The sequence below is a fragment of the Heloderma suspectum genome, chromosome 2 (assembly GCF_057233095.1).
Source record: "Heloderma suspectum isolate Gila_16-S chromosome 2, 16-S_ref, whole genome shotgun sequence".
NCBI classification, from domain to species: Eukaryota; Metazoa; Chordata; class Lepidosauria; order Squamata; family Helodermatidae; genus Heloderma; species Heloderma suspectum.
This window is the reverse complement of record NC_139459.1, coordinates 342,731,409-342,747,773: the sequence shown is the minus strand read 5'-3', so window position 1 is coordinate 342,747,773 and position 16,365 is coordinate 342,731,409. Positions and strand designations below refer to the sequence as shown.

Below are 16,365 nucleotides of genomic sequence, written 5' to 3'. Positions count from 1 at the left end.
ACACAGGTGCCTGAAGTTTTGCACTCTCCTTGGGTGGGGTGAGGGGATGCTATGGAGACTGTCCTGTTGAGCACCTGCACTTCGAAATTTACTACTGAGCCTCGCATCTGACAAGAAGATATCAAGGCATCACCTTCCAGAGGTGGAGTTGCTGAAGCTGCCAGGGAAAAATGTGGCTGGCATGCAAATGAGGTGGGTGTGTCTGCATAGGAGCTGGGTTTATGACATGTGCTACTCCAGCCCAGTGTGTGGATCTCTAGTGAGCAGCTGGAGAGAGTGACCATGTGAGGCCCTGAATAACTAGCTCTCAGTGCACATTGATACAATGAAGGGTTTGGGCAGGTGCCTGCAGGGAAGGGATAAAGCCTCAGGGTTGGTTCTGGTGCTGCTGAGAATACTCTTGCTTATGCTGACCTTCTCTTTGCCAGCCAGTGCTGGGAATGGGGGGCCAAGCCATAATAACACAGTCATCATAGGCATGAGGCTGGAGAACAGCACCAAGCCAGGGACCGGCATCTTGGAAAATGGAATCATCCAAGTGGTGGAAGGTAGCAAGATCCAACTTCGGATCTATGGCCAAGGCATCCATGAACTCACTTGGCAGGTTGTCTACTTTGCTGAGATGTCTGCCTCGGATGCTGCAGTTGGTACCCCGAGCAAGGATCCCTGCTCCGAAAGGACCAGTGACTTGCTGGTGCAACCGTACAGTCTAGACGTCCGAGATACGTCCACAGTGCTGTCTGTCACTGTCCAGATCCTGCGGAAGGACATCCACTACAAGAACTACATGATGTGCCTCGCGGATGGTTCTGGGCGGCCACAGCACTGGCTCAAGGACCCCGACTCTTTCCTCCAAGTGGTCGAAGAAAAGACATTGGACCTTCCATTCTGGCTCCAGATCATCTTCATTGCTCTCCTCCTCGGGCTGTCAGGCATGTTTAGTGGCCTCAACTTGGGCCTAATGTCTCTGGATCCCATGGAACTGCGCATTGTGCAGAACTGTGGCACAGCCAAGGAGAAGAGATATGCCACCATGATCGAGCCCATCCGCAGGAAGGGCAATTACCTGCTGTGCTCTTTGCTGCTAGGCAATGTCTTAGTCAATGCCTCCCTCACCATACTGATTGACAGTCTTTTTGGGGAAAACCTTGTGGCTATTGTGGTCTCTACTTTTGCCATCGTCCTCTTTGGGGAGATCATCCCGCAGGCCCTCTGCTCCCGTCATGGTTTGGCAGTGGGGGCCAATACCATTCTCATCACTAGGTTTGTCATGTTGCTCACATTCCCACTCTCTTATCCCATCAGCAAAATCCTAGACTATGTGCTCGGTAAAGAAATGGGCACCATATTCAACCGAGAGAAACTGATGGAGATGTTGAGGCTGACGGAACCCTACATTGACCTCCTGCAGGAAGAGTTAAATATCATCCAAGGAGCCCTGGAGCTAAGGACTAAGACAGTGGAGTGCGTCATGACCCCGTTACATGATTGCTTCCTGCTGAACAGTGATGCCATCCTAGCCTTCAGCACCATGACAGAGATCATGGAGAGTGGCTATACCCGCATCCCCATCTATGAAAAGGAAAGGCCTAATATTGTTGACATGCTATATGTCAAGGATCTAGCCTTTGTTGACCCCGATGACTGCACCCCACTCAAGACGATCACTAAGTTTTACAACCACCCAGTTCATTATGTCTTCCACAACACCACACTGGATGCCGTGCTTGAAGAGTTCAAAAAAGGTATCAAAGTGGTTGGATCCAGTGTCAGGTTCTGGCTCTGTTTGCATGATTTATGATCTTTAGAACAAGTAAAAGCAGGGGTGGGGGACCTCAGGCCTGGGGGCCAATTCCAGCCCTCCAGGGTTCCCGAGATAGCCATGCCCCCTTCCCCTGGCTCCATCCCCTTTCCCCCCATACCACCGATCATTTGATGGTTCCTAGCCTTTGTGCAGTAGACACTCCCTGCATATACAGTACATGTGACTTAGCATACAGAATGTCCAGGCAATGAAGTCGATATTCCAAAATGTATTACTTATTGAACATACTGCTTAAGGGTTTCTATGAAAATAAAGTTCAAAGAAGGTTAAAAAACATAACAAAACACCATCTGAGGTGACCCTGGCCACAGTAATATAACCAAAGTCTATCCCACAGGTAAATCTCACCTGGCTGTTGTCCAAAAGATGACGGAGGCTGAGCATGACTACGTCTATGAAGTGGTGGGTGTGGTGACTTTGGAGGATGTCATTGAAGAGATAATCAAATCGGAGATCCTGGATGAATCAGATATCTACAGTTAGGTTCATTCCCTGGTTGTCTTTTTTCTAAGAAGTAGCAGTGTGTGTGCGAGCCACTCAGGCTTCCCCAAGCTGGTACCCTCCAGATGGTTTGGATTACAACTCCCATCAGGCCCAGACAGCATGACCAATGGGCAGGAATGATGGGGGTTGTAGTCCAAAACAACTGGAGAGTACCAGCTTGGGGATGGCTGTTTGCTACAGAAATGGCTGCAATAGTAGCTCACCGAGCCTATAAGCTTTTCTACACAAGGCATTTATTGTGCGCTCATGAGTTCTTACTCACAGTTGTTTTAGGGATGGCGGAGAATTCCGCCACAGACTCCAATGAGGCCGAATTCTAAGAATCCGGCCGCCCGGAGTCCACGGCAGAACAAAAGACTCACCTCCGCCACCCGGGGGAATAGCACCGGCCAGATCCTGCCTGCCGCCGGCCATCCACTGCTACCTGCTGCTGCCTGTCTTCGGACACAAATGGCGTCTGGTGTAGCGGACGCCATTTGAGTCCCTGCCTTTTGCCATGATAGGCTACGTAAAGATTTACGTAGCCTATCACGGCAAAGAGCAGGGACGCAAATAGCGTCCGCTACGCCATTTGAGTCCCTGCTCTTTGCCGTGATACGCTACGTAAATCTTTACGTAGCCTATCACAGCAAAAGGCAGGGACGCAAATGGGGTCTGCTACGCCGGACGCCATTTGCGTGGCTGCGGACGGAAGTCTGTCTGCGGACGGGCCCGGCCAGCAGCTCCGCAGACTTGCCACAGAGCAGAGCCGGCCGGAGAGGATTCGGGGGGGAGGGACGGATCGCCTCCCCCCCACACGGACCCTCCCAGCAGACTGGTGAGTCTGTTTCGTACACCCCTAAGTTGTTTACTGGTTCTTTAGACAACATTGTGACCCTCCGGGTTCACTTCTGTTTTTAAGAGCACTTTTTCCGGGCGGGTATTATTTCTGAATATAAAAGAAAAGACCAATTTCTGTTTCTGTAGTGGTGATATTTCACTATAGCACAGCACCACCTAGAGGTAATGTAGTGGAAAAGCTCTTTGTTTCAAGCTTGGATCTCAATTCTGTGATGAAACTGCAAGTAGGTACAGCAGTTAACAACCTCGGGTAGAAAAGCTCTATCTCAGGCATCACTGCCATTTCTGCAGCAAAAAGGGTGGCCACGTGTTCTCTGCTTTAGAGTCCTCTCTTTGAAGGGCTGCCCAGTCCGACTCTGGTTTAAAGATGAAGACGCATAAGAAGGAAGGAGGAGCAGCAGGGCGCCCTGAGTTGCGTATCCACAGTTAGCAGGTGCACAGCAGACATGCACACATGTCACCTGGCCCACTATGGTGAGATGTATTGTTTTTTCATTTAAATCATAGTAATTACATTAAGTTTGTATCTACAGGTAAAAATCAGCAGATGCACATTTTATGCAAATGGGTGTCCTCTTTGTTTTGGTGATTCATATGAGGTGAGCCAGCCGGTCGCAGGGTGCAGCACCAACCTAAGCCAGCCTTCCTCAACTTGGCACTCTCCAGATGTGCTGGCCTACAACTCCTATCAGCCCCAGCCAACATGGCAGGTTGACAGGGATTGTGGGAGCTGTAGTCCAAAACATCTGGAGGGCGCTGGCTTGCCTGTTCCTGTATACACTAAGATATTTAACAAAGACCCACTTTTGGATGGGGGAAAGGGTCTTCTTGGTGGTGGCGGCCTGACCTTGAATTACTCTCCCCAGAGAGGCTCACCTTTCAGCTACTTTGATGTCATTTCAATGTTAGGCCTTTCTATTTTCTCAGTTTTTAAAACATCTCTGCTGACCTCTTTTATGCTGTTCTTTTAAATGGTAGTATCTTATGGTTTTAAAACTGGTTTTTTAACTGTAATTTTTAATTCTGTGTAAACTGACCTGGGAACCTGTTGAAGGACAGCGTTAAAAATATAATAAAAGAATATAAATATACATGTAATAAACAAAAACTGTTTTTCCCCAATTGAAGGGTGGAGGTATAAATTAATCCAATAAATATATAAAAGAAAAGCACGCTAGGGCTCTCTTCATTCCAAATGTAGTATGCGGGATATGGAAGAATCTGACACATTTTTTTTTACAAGTGCTACAAGGAAAGGAGACTCATCAGGCAGGGAGATCAAAATTAGTGTTGGGTTGGAGGGGGGGAGGGGTACAGACTAAAGCCTCCCAATGAGGGGGTAGGACAGGGAGGTGTTCAAAGGTCCTCCTGGCCACAAGGAGCTTCACCTAAAACTCTGATTTCTGAGCCATCTGCAGATAACAACCATGCATTTTTCAAATTTTCCTTAGTGATCATGAGGACTAGAAACACATATGTTATTTTAGATAAAATCTCTGATTGTGGGGTTCCACTGTTGTGTTTCCTTCCATCCTTGTTTGAACCCTGTGCAGCGTCCACACAGCCCGGCCCCTTTTGCGATCGTGCCCACCACGGCAACTATTGCAGAGTGACCCTTTCTTTGCCTTCCTCCTTTGCAGCGGACAATCGCACCAGAAGACGGGTCGCCAACACAAGGAAGTGGGACTTCTCTGCCTTCAAGGGCAATGACAACAAAGCAAAGATCTCCCCTCAGCTACTCTTGGCCGCACACCGGTTTCTCTCCACAGGTATGAGCCCATATGGTCCACCTGGGCCATTCAGGAGGAGAGGCCACCTAGTACGACCAGGGCATCCACTGTGCCAGATAGCTCACTGCAAGGGGGGTAGAATGTGCAGCCATGCAGCTGTTTGGGGGGCAGGGATGTGATCTATTTCAGGCAGGGATAGATGAGAGGGTGGACACTTACACATTGCTAAAAAAGAGGAAATGCATGACCAAAAAAGTAGCAAAAGAGAACAGCAATTTGCGTAACATTTGCACATGCAATGGTATATGCACAGGTGTAAATTTAGAAATAATCATTATAAATTAAATAGACATACAATATATCTCACCATAGTGGTGAAGACTGACTAGGTGACCTGTGCGCCTGCTCAGTCTGCTGTCCAGGTGCTTAGGGGCTAACTGTGGATGGGCAACTTCAAGGCCCCGGCTGCTCTCCCTCCTTATGGTTCCTTGACTTTAAACCAGAGTTGGACTGAACAACTCTGGATGGGCATAACTGTTCTTATGGTTCTTCGGGCTTTTCTACACGAGGCTGTCAATCCACTGCATCTATTTTCAGTTTAATCGCAGAATTGAGATCCGAGCACTACACAAGAAGCACATTCTTTCCTGCTTTTCTGCTACATAACCTCTAGGTGGCACTGTGGAATAGCACAAATACAAGAATAGAAACAGTGTTTTCTTTCCGCCATCAGAAATAATACCCCATTTTCCCTGCTCTAAAAAAACTCATTGAAAGTGCTGTTTACAAACAGAAATGAAACTGGAGGGTCACTATGTCCTCTAAAGCAGAGGTCCCCAGCCCCTGGGCCGCGGACCGGTACCGGTCTGTGGCCTGTTAGGAACCAGGCTGTGAAGGGGTGTGCGAAACCCCCTTACCTTGGGTCCGCGGGGGGGGGGAGGCGATCCATTCCTCCCCCCCAGAATCCTTGCCAGCCCTGGCCGGCTCTGCTTCACAGCAAGTCCGCGGAGTTGCTGGCCGGCCCTGGCTGCTGGTGGACTTCTGGCCGCTGGGACGCAAATGGTGTCCCTGTTCTTCAAGTAATAGGCTACGTAAATCTTTACGTAGCCTATTACTGCAAAGAACAGGGATGCAAATGGCGTCTGCTGTGCGGACGCCATTTGCGTCCCAGCAGCAAGAAGTCTGCCCGCGAAATCTCCCTCCCCCCCGGTCCGTGGTGCAAAAAAGGTTGGGGACTGCTGCTTTAAAGAACCTGTAGAATGATGTGCGCACAACAAATGCCTCATGCAGAAAAGCTCTTTAGACCAGACTTGCACCGAACAGCCCTTCAAACAGAGGACACCCTCAAATAGAGGACTGTCCCCTATACAGTAGGACACCTGGTCATATTAGGGTAGGAATTCTGTCGAAATGGTGCAACAGGACTTTTTTTAAAGCAGAGTGTTGGGGAAGAAGCTCACCCTTCTGGGAAGAAGCTCACTCTTTCTGGAGTTCCCTTTTGGTGACTCTCTGACTCCTCTGCCCTCTCTCTGCCATACAGAGGTCCTACAATTTTGCCCAAGCCTCATCTCAGAGAAGTACCTGCTGCGTCTTCTTAAGCACCGTGATGTCATCTGTGAGCTGAAATTAGATGAGGAGAGCAAGGATGCCTCGTGCCATTACTTGTACCAAAGGAATACGCCAGCTGACTACTTCATCCTCATTTTGCAGGTACTTTGTTGACTCTCTTTGTAATGCAACCTTCTCCAACTTGGTGCCCTACAGATGTCTGAGAATTCACCTCGCATCAGCCCCTGCCAGCCTGGCCAGTGGTCAGGATTCAGGAAAGCTCTAGTACTCTCTCCGATCAGCAAAGTGAGCCTCTGTCACATGACCTGCCAATATGATAATGCCATTTTACAAATCTATGGTGCTGCCACACTTGGAATATTGTGTACAGTTCTGGTCACCACAACAAAGATACATTTGGGGCTGTTTAGCTGAGAAAAGAGGCGAGTAAGGGGAGGCATGACAGAGGTGTAAAAAATTAGGCTTCATGTGGAGAAAGTGGATTTTTTAAAGCTTCTCTCATGATACTAGAACCCAAGGTTATCCTGTGAAGCTAAGTGGTGGGAGATTCAGGACAGACAAAAGGAAGTACTTCATACAGTGCATAGTTAAACTGCCACAGAGTTAGGGATGTCAGAGAATTTCGCCACGAATCTCAGGCAGGCCGAATGCCAGCACATTCGGTCCCCCGAAATTGGTGGCGAAACGGTCTGCCCCCCCCCCGCCCCCCCAGGACGGGACTTACCTTGGGCGAATCCTCCTGGCAGTGGTGGCTCTGGTGGCGGTTCGGCGGCGGTTCAGCGGCTGCGGCGGCCAGTCTTCCGACCGGCTGCCACCGCTGCCATTTCCAGTAAAAAAAAAAAAAAATGTGATAGGCTATGTAAAGATTTACGTAGCCTATCACGGCTAGATTTTAAAAAAATACCGTGATAGGCTACGTAAATGTTTACGTAGACTATCACGGCTGAGTAAAAAAAAACAAAAACACCACATGTACGCAAATGGCGGCGCCCATGGGCGCCACCATTTGCGTTCCTTATTTTGGCACGTCTAGTCTACGTAAACATTTACGTAGACTACGGCGAAAATAAGAGGAACGCAAATAGCATAGCGTCTACGCTATTTGTGTTCCCCTTATTTTCGCCGTAGTCTATATAAATGTTTACGCAGACTAGACATGCCAAAATAAGGAACGCAAATGGTGACGCCCATGGGCGCCGCCATTTGCATACGCGCGGTTTTTTGTTTTTGTTTTTTACTCAGCCATGATAGGCTACATAAACATTTACGTAGCCTACCACGGCTGACTGCAGGGACGCAAATGGCGGGGGCTACGGCTGCCGCCATTTGCGGCCTGGCTGGCCAGGATTCGGGGGTGGAGGGACAGAGCGCCTCCCCCCCCGGCCAGAATTTCGGGGGGAGGGACGGAGCGCCTCCCCCCACCACGAATCAAATTTCGTTACAGGTAAGTGACTTTCGTACATCCCTACACAGAGTTTGCTACCACAGAAGGTAATAATGGCCACCAGCTGGGATGGCTTTAAAGGGGGATTAGACAATTCATGGAGGATGAGGCTGACAGAGTAACTATTGGTCATGATGCCTACATATTTCCTCCAGTATCAGGCGCAGGATGCCTCCTAATACCAGTTGCTGGAGAACATGAGCATGTTCATGTTCATGTTCAAGAACATGAGGATGCTCTTGTGCTCGTGTCTTGCTTGTGGCCTTCCCAGTTGCATCTGGCTGGTCACTGCGGGAATAGAATGTTGGACTAAATAGGCCTTTAGCCTGACCCAGCACGGCCCTTCTGAGGTAGCCATGCAGCCTGCCACCAGTGGCCAACTGAAATGTTAAGGCTTCCACATGAAGGTGGCCTTAAAAGCCCTTCCACTGGTGGCACTCCATGTAGCCCATCAGTTCTTACCACACGCACCATCCCAGTCGTGTGCTGCACCTGTATGCCACTGTTCTACATCCAGCAGTATAAGTCAAATAATTTTAAAAAATAAAAACTCTTACAGCCACTGTTGGGTTGGGTTCTATCCCACCCTCCGTTGGCTAAACCATTCCCTCCCAGTGTTGGCCATGCCCCATCATTAAATAAGGAGATTAAAAGAAATGCTGTGTGATATATTTCCTCTGAGCATGTACAGAGTGCCTTTCCCATGCAACTGAGCAACTTCAGCCCGACCCCACCCACTTAGAATTACGGAGCAGGGCTTCCTCCCAGGGCTCTCCCACACAAGCTTAAATTCCCAAGCCTCTTCTTTTAGAAATGGGAATCGTTACTGTCCACAGGAATGGCTGGGTTGCATGGGAGTTACCTATGCATAGCTTGGATCGACTGTTGTGAGGTGCCAGATGTGGCACAGATGTTACCAGTTTGATTCTTCTGTGCTGGAGCAGCACGGCCGAAGGTTCTAACATTGCCTCTCTGTTACAGGGGAAGGTGGAGGTAGAAGCTTGCAAGGAAAACATGAAGTTTGAGAATGGACCTTTCTCCTACTACGGGGTCATGGCTTTGGGTCCATCCCTCCCAGCAGGTAACCTGCAACCCCTTTCCCTCTGGATTCATACGCCCTCCTCACCGGATAGCTGAGCCCCTAGGGGACGTTCATCAATCCCAAGCAACCGGGGGGAATCTTCACAGAAATGCACTGAGAATCGCTTTCAGCTTTTCTCCACTTTTTCCTGAAATCGGCTTTGATCCATCAGTGGCTCACTAAGCTGAAAAAAGCGGACTATATCCCTCCCAAATCAATAGCTTTCACAGGTCACACTGCACTCTAACTTTGGGATGGGGTGGGCAGAGACAACCACATATGAGAGGCTTGGTCCCCTCCCCCCCTTTTCCCCACTCAGGGACAGGAAATGTATTGTAAGGGATATCAGGCATCCAGAGAAAAGGTGCAGAGACTTTTGTCTGGAAATTTCCCTGGAAACTTCCCTGGAAACATTAAAGCGGTGACTCTTTAACATATCCCAGTGCTGGATGACAGTCTCTGTAACCCCCCCTTTTTTTTCTGTGTATGTTTACTCAGAAGTAAGAAATAAATCTCACTTCCCGCAGAGAATCTTTAACATATCCCAATGACAGTCTCATGTACTTGCACAATTCTGCTATACCACAGCTCCATCTAGTGGTTGTATAATGAAACATATAGAAAAGCAGAGAAAGAAATCCCTCGGGGGGAAAAAAGCACACGTAAAGGAGCCAGGCTCAATCCCGCAAAGAATCTGCAAGCAGAAGCCTCATTAAAGGTGCAGGATAAAAGCCTCATGTAGAAATACCCTAAATCAGCCCATTAGTTAGAACCACCAAGACCGGAACCTTACTTTATTTTTTAGGTGTCATGGGGAATCATAGCTCCGTGATAGAGCACTGTCAAGGGCTCCTTGGAGGGCTCTCTCAGTCTCATCCAGTAGCCAAGTCCAGACACAGACAAAGGGGTTCTTTTTAAAGCTTTATTCTTCTTTTACAACTTAACAACTCTACAGGTAGCAACTAGATCTGAGCAGCAGAGTACCTATGCCCTAAGTTGGAACAGTTGGTCCCCGTTTGAAAGGGAATTACTGGCAGACCCCTGAACTTAAGGACTAGGGAGAGTCCCTCCCCTTTTCCCTTGGATCCTCTGGGCGCAGCCGTTGTTTGAGCGCCAACCGGGCACTACGCCTCCTTTCTGCGCCCTCCATCTGGCGCCGCTCTCTGCGTCTGCGTCACGCATCCACCAAGACTGCTTTCCGCGCTTGATCACTCCCTGGACTGCTTTCTAATCTAGGAATGCTGGTGGGAGGAATCTCCGTCAGCTGTGGGCCCTGGGAAAGAGGAGCGCGCTCCTCTCCCAGGAGCGACTGCTCTTCCTCAGAATCAGAACTACTCTGGGATTCTATGGGCTCAGTGTCCACCCTGACAAGCACATACTTTGCAAGGTCACAGGTTCCGTTCCTGGTTGATCTTGTGTACCTGCTGAGTCGCAGTACTTTCAGCATGCCTGTTCTGCCCAGGGCTTTAGAGTGGGCCTCCACAGTCTCTGTTAAGCCCAGAGAGACAAGATAACAGAGGAAGTGGTGCTTGCAGCAGCAGAACCTGTTGATGTGGCAGAAGCTGGCTTCTCTGCCCTCTGCTGGAACACATACTTGCCAGCGCCAGCCACAGGAGCACAATAAAAGCCAGCGCTATTAGTTGTATTCCACGACTCACGGAATCTGTGAGTCTTTGCTCCCCCTGCCCACTCTGGGCTCTTCTCCTTGGCTACTGGGATGGCCTCTTCGGAATCATCAAAAAAGAGGAAATGTATCACCAAAAAAAGCAGGGGTCCAAAAGAGGACAGTGGTGTGCATAAAATGTCCATACGCTAATTTATATGTATAGATGCAAATTTAGAACTGATTATTATTTCAGAGTTGGTGGACTGCATCCCACAGAACCAAATCCAGCAGTTCTTTCATACCGTTGCAAGTATTATAGTTTAAATAGAAATATAGTCCATCTCACTATAGTGTGGACAACTGCGACCAGGTGATCTGTGTGTCTGCCCAGGTGCTAACTGGTGATGTGCAACAGTTCTGATGGTTCTTTATCTTTAAATTGGAATTGGACATTTCAACCTTTCAAATAGAGGACTGTCCCCTGTAAAAGAGGACACATGGCCACCCTAAGTTTAACAGGACCTTATGCCCTGAGGTGTTGATTTATAGAGAGAAAGACAGGGAAGGCAGAGGGCACTGAAGCAGCGCTAGGCTTATGTGCCTGTTCTAAAGCAGCACCGGTACCCCCACAAAGCAACAGCATGCCCTTGGAGCTCCCAAAGGCTACTTCTTGCAGCCAGTGGTGCAGCTCGGCAATTTTAGAACCTGGACTTACAGGGCAGCCTTTTAGGTGGTCGAGTGTGAAACACACAATTCACATTTCTCTTCTCCATTCCCCCTACTGCCCTCAACTGCCATTCTATGTTTTACAACTGCTTCTACATTCCTGATTTGTTAGAGAAAAACAACAACAAAAACGCTTTGCCAACCCTAATTTTAAAAAAAGAAAATACTCTAAGCATGTGCAGTTTCACATTTTAAATCATAACACCATCATGCCTACAGGAATAAAACGGAGTTTGCCAGTCCAAGTTCTGAGCTGTTTGCCACTGACCCCCACCACCTGCCACTCTTTGGGTGGTCATGTGAGGACACCCCCAGGACCAGTCCCAAAGTCCAGCTTCAGCTGTACCCCTGCTTACAGCCAGCTCCAAATTCATTCAGCCTGTTTCATTTTGTATCATGTTCAAAACAACCGCAGTTGTCCACACTTTCTTTTGACCTAAGCTCTCCTAGGCAGAACACTGGTCTGAGCCCCTCTCCTGCTAAGTAGGCATGACTTGTACATCTAGCTTGCCTATATTGCCTGTTAATTAACATCCACCATAAATGGCCAGGCCAAAACTAAAGGGAAACTCTAAGAGTTTCTCTACATGAGGCTGCTAATCCACTGTATCTACTTTCGGTTTCATTGCAGAATTGAGATCCAAGCACTACTCAAAGAACATGTCCTTTCCTACTTTTCTGCTACATAACCTCTAGGTGACACTGTGGTATAGCAGAATAGCAGAAATACACAAGTGGAAATTGCGTTTCCTTTAGCTTTCTTTAAATAATACCACCTTTTTCCCTGCTCTCAAAAAACTCACTGAAAGTGTTGTCTAAAAACAGCAACAAAACTGAAGAGTCATGATGTGATCTAAAGAACCTGTAAACAACTGTGCATAGGGAATGTCGAGTGCACAATAAATGCCTCATGTAGAAAAGCTCTAAGCCCCTGTGTCCACTGAAGGAGATATGAAGAAGCATCCTCCAATGAAATTGTAGAACAGCCTTCCTTAACCCGGCACCTTTGCTGATGGGTCAGACTACAGCTTCCATCCCCAGCCAGCATGGCCTGCTGATTGGGGATGATAGGAGATGTAGTCCACCATATATGGAGGGTGCTGGGTTGGGGAAAGCTGTGGTAGAAGATGCTCAAGCAAAGGAAAGTGGAGCATGGGTGGGCCAGCTGAGGGAAGCAACTGGGAGAAAGAAGGGATGAAGCGAAGGGAGCAGGCCGGAGGGTTCAGCTCCTGCCTTGTTGTCTCTTTTGACTAGCTTTAGAGATGAGCTCCCTGGCTCGCCTGAGCAATGTGAATCGCTTCAGCTATGATCACCTGTTGTCCGCCTTCAGCAGCAACATCAGCACCAGCCAAGTTCTCCCCAGCACCAGCTTGCAGTATATGGCAGACTTCACTGTCCGTGCCCTCACTGACCTCCTGTACATCAAGGTGAGGCTTAGATGGATTTGTCTGAGGCATGAGAAGGTGATTCTGGGAGAGGTGAAAGGTGGTCATACCCCAATAGATCGATAACAGTACAGTCACCCAATTATTATTTCTCCCATAATACGAGACCCTGGGGTCATCGCATGAAGCTGATTGGCGGGAGATTCAGGGCAGATACAAGGCAGGACATATTCACACAGCACATAGTTAAATGATGGAACTCGCTACCACAAGACGTAGTGTTGGCCACCAACCTGGATGGCTTTAAAAAGGGATTAGACAAATTCATGGAGGAGAAGGCTGTCCATGGCTACTAGTCCTGATGGCTATGTGCTACCTCCAGTACCAGAGGCAGCCTGCCTCTGTATGCCAGTTGCTGGGGAATATGTGCAAAAAAGGTGCTGTTGCAACCATGTCCTCCTATGAAGCTTCCCAGCGGTATGTGTTTCGCCACTGTGGGAACAGAATGCTGGGCTAGACATAGGGATGTTGGAGAAATCTGCAACACATTCAAATGAGTTTAGATTTTTGTGAATTTGACCTGCAGATTCTGTAGTGGACTGGCTTTTTCCAAGTCATGTGGATTGGGTTTGGGGGGGGGATTTGTGCTAATGTGCATTTGCACAAGGCTGAGCAGAGGGTGGAACTGACCTGATTGACAGTTGTATCTTACTTCAGCACCGGCAAAGGGACAGTATCCTTCACTGCACCTGAGGGCAGCAGGCTAGCTTCAGGGGTGCAGGCCAGGGTGCATGGTACAGATACCTCTGCCTTCCGCCATCTTTCTGCCGCTCCCCAGCATCTACCACCTGAGACAGCCACCTCACTCTGACTAAAGGTAGGGCCGGCCCTGCTGCCTATGTGCTGCTTGTGGCATCTGTCAGGTTCTCCATGCAGTGATGGCCCCAGAAAGTAAAGCCCTGGTTTGTTTTCTCCCAAGACATCTGAGCATCCCTGCTACCCACTCTGTTACAGGCTTGGAAGAACCTCTCATTACTGGCCATCCTTCCTCCTAGTCTCCTTGCAGTGTTGAGTCCGGCCTCCCACAACCTGATGTCCTCCAGATGTGTGAGACTACAACTCCCATCATCCCCAGACAGCACATCTCTTAGAGGGCACCAGGTTGAGGGAGGCTGTTCTGGTCATTTATGCATCCCACTGCATAGCTGGGCTGTATGCAAGTGTTTCCTGGGGCGGGGGGCGGGGGATTGGACAAGAGGGATTGGACAAGAGGCAAAGGAAAGTTCAAAAATGCAGGCAGCTGTGTTGATCCATAACAACAAACCAATCCTGGCAGTTTTCACCTCTACCCAGGCAAAGGTCTTTCATAAAGTTATTGGGTCTTAATTGCCCATTCATGACCAGGCCACCCGAAAATGCTTTGCATTACAACAGAGATAGCTCACAACTATATATTGTTGCTGACAAAATTCATCCCCCCTGCCCCGCCCCAGCTACTGTGAGGACTGCAGCTGAACTCTGAGGGACCAGAGAAACCCGAGGGGAGTGGCAGTTGACGTCAGTGTCCCTGCTCAGCAAAAAGTGCTGGCGCTGCGTCCCTGTGAGCCCTGACTCCACTACACCACTGATGAAGCCGCTGATAAAAATATATGTGCAAGGTTCGACTGTGCGTGGTGAACAGTTGGCAATGCATCTCTGAGTTCCTGCTGTCTCTCTCTCTCTCTCTCTCTCTTTCTCACACGCACAGATCACACGGAATCAGTACCAGAACTGTCTGATGGCGTCACTAGTAGACAGCAATGCTAGCGATAACCAGCAGCCCGAGACCACTGCTAGCTTTAGGAGGCCTGATCTTCTGACCCCATCCCACGGCTCGCCCAGTGTCTTCCAGGCCAAGGACAACTAGGCAGGTCTCCATGCCCTTGTGCTTGTTACAGGAACTTGATGTGCAAGTGAAGATTTTCTCTCTCTCTCTCTCTCTCTCTCTCTCTCTCTCTCCACAGCATAAAGATAAGCATGATCACCTGTTAATATTTGCACATGTAGCTGCAATATTATTATTTTTTAAAGCAGCTACATTGGACAGTTGAAATGTTAGCAAGCTTATTTTCACCTGCCAGAGTTGCCATCTGGCCTGAAAAAAAAAACCAGTCTGGCCTGCTCCTGCACCTTTAACACTGCTGAAACCAGCTTTTCATAGCATAATAGCAATCAGAATGATCAGGACCAGCTAAAGACATTTTTTTGCTTGAGACAAAGGACAAGATGGCGCTCCCTCCACGGTCAGCGTACAGAAGCCGCCAGACTGGCAGTGGAGTCTTACCTCAACGTTGGCAATGGGAGAGCGTCCTCCACCGTACCTGAGGCAGCAGGCTAGTTTAGGGGCCCCAGGACTGGTAGTGTGGCATGCACAGCTCTGTCTCCCAAAAGAGGGGAACAGCCAGGAGGATGCTACTGCCACAGCCACTGCCACCTCCCCTCAGTATCTGCTGCCTGAGGAGATCGCCTCACCTTGCTTAATAGTATGGCTGGGCCTGAGCTTTATCGTCAGCTTCTGTCTGCCGATCAATCTGCTATTAAAGACACAGCAGCAGGTCTGGTCAAAACAAAGTTGGCAAACCCACCAGGCTAGAGCCTCACACTCCCCAACGTTACCCAAAATTTCCTGGAGAATGAATTACCTCCTGAAAATTTTTTCATGGGTTCTAGTGGTGTAACAAACCCTACTAAAGAGTGGCTATTTATACAATAACCTCTTGAGAATTAATCCCAGTTCTTGTCTGCGCCTTCTGGTACCAGTATCATCCACAAGAGGGCACTCTGGTCTTCTCTGAGGGGGAAAAAATATCTATGGATGGTTATCCAAATACTCATGGTGGCATGAAGAACTTAAATAAAATAAAATAAAATAATTGAGCTAGTTTCCCTCACAGCAATACCCCACTCTTGCAAGAAGATAATGTATTATTTTCCATCTGTAACTTGCCAGTCAGGTCTAAATTGTATCCCACCCCTGCTGCTGCCTGCTTTTGGGGTGGGGTGGGTGGTTTACAAGAATTACATTTCAAATATAGAGCATTTATTTTCTTATGATGTACTTTGGGGGGCCAATGAAGTATATTTTCTTGTTATCAAGCTTCTGAAGTTTTAGGGTTATTTGAGGCTTGGCTTAGGGTTATTCGAAGGTTGTCCCAACCTCAGCAGGGAGAGAGGGATGACAGGTGCTCAGTGGCGCAGCAGCGGGGGTGGAAGGATGAAAGGGGAGCATGTGGCACTCCCCTCCCATCCTCCCACCCCTTCTGCCGCGCCACCGTGCAAAGGAAGAAAATCCACCAGCTGGCCCGACTTGGTGAGAGCCGAGTCGGGCCAGCTGGTGGATGTAGGGTTGGAGTCCGGGGAAGGGGGGATGAGCTCCACTCCCCAAACGGACTCCTTTGACTTCCCTAAGTACACATCAAGTCCCTCTTCTAAAGGAGAAAGGGATGCACTAATGTCCAGTGTTCAAAGTTTATTTAGCCATCAAGCTGTCTTGGACTACATGTGTGCCCTTTTGAGGTTTCCAGGTGGTATGGAAATGCCTTAGTAATTTGGATACCCCTGTGTGGTATGGCTCACCTGCTCCCAAGGATGGGTGGATGGATAATGGTGATTACTT

The 16,365-nt window shown here is 48.7% G+C and overlaps 1 protein-coding gene across 1 annotated transcript; it reads left to right on the top strand.

The window, feature by feature from the left end:
- Positions 1-325: 325 nt before the first annotated feature.
- On the top strand, positions 326-14,616 carry LOC146355283 (metal transporter CNNM4-like). Its single transcript, XM_084829864.1, has 7 exons — positions 326-1,745; positions 2,163-2,303; positions 4,810-4,938; positions 6,440-6,609; positions 8,894-8,993; positions 12,580-12,752; positions 14,458-14,616. Exons 1-7 carry the CDS (start codon positions 326-328, stop codon positions 14,614-14,616), a joined length of 2,292 nt encoding a protein of 763 aa, XP_084685990.1.
- The last annotated feature ends 1,749 nt before the right edge of the window (positions 14,617-16,365 follow it).

Bases quoted from the DNA above. Each gene is read 5' to 3' on its own strand.
- LOC146355283 (XM_084829864.1), top strand. From the start codon at position 326: ATGAAGGGTTTGGGCAGGTGCCTGCAGGGAAGGGATAAAGCCTCAGGG. The intron at 6,610-8,893 runs GTACTTTGTTGA...TCTCTGTTACAG, and splicing joins ACTTCATCCTCATTTTGCAG to GGGAAGGTGGAGGTAGAAGC. The intron at 12,753-14,457 runs GTGAGGCTTAGA...TCACACGCACAG, and splicing joins CTGACCTCCTGTACATCAAG to ATCACACGGAATCAGTACCA.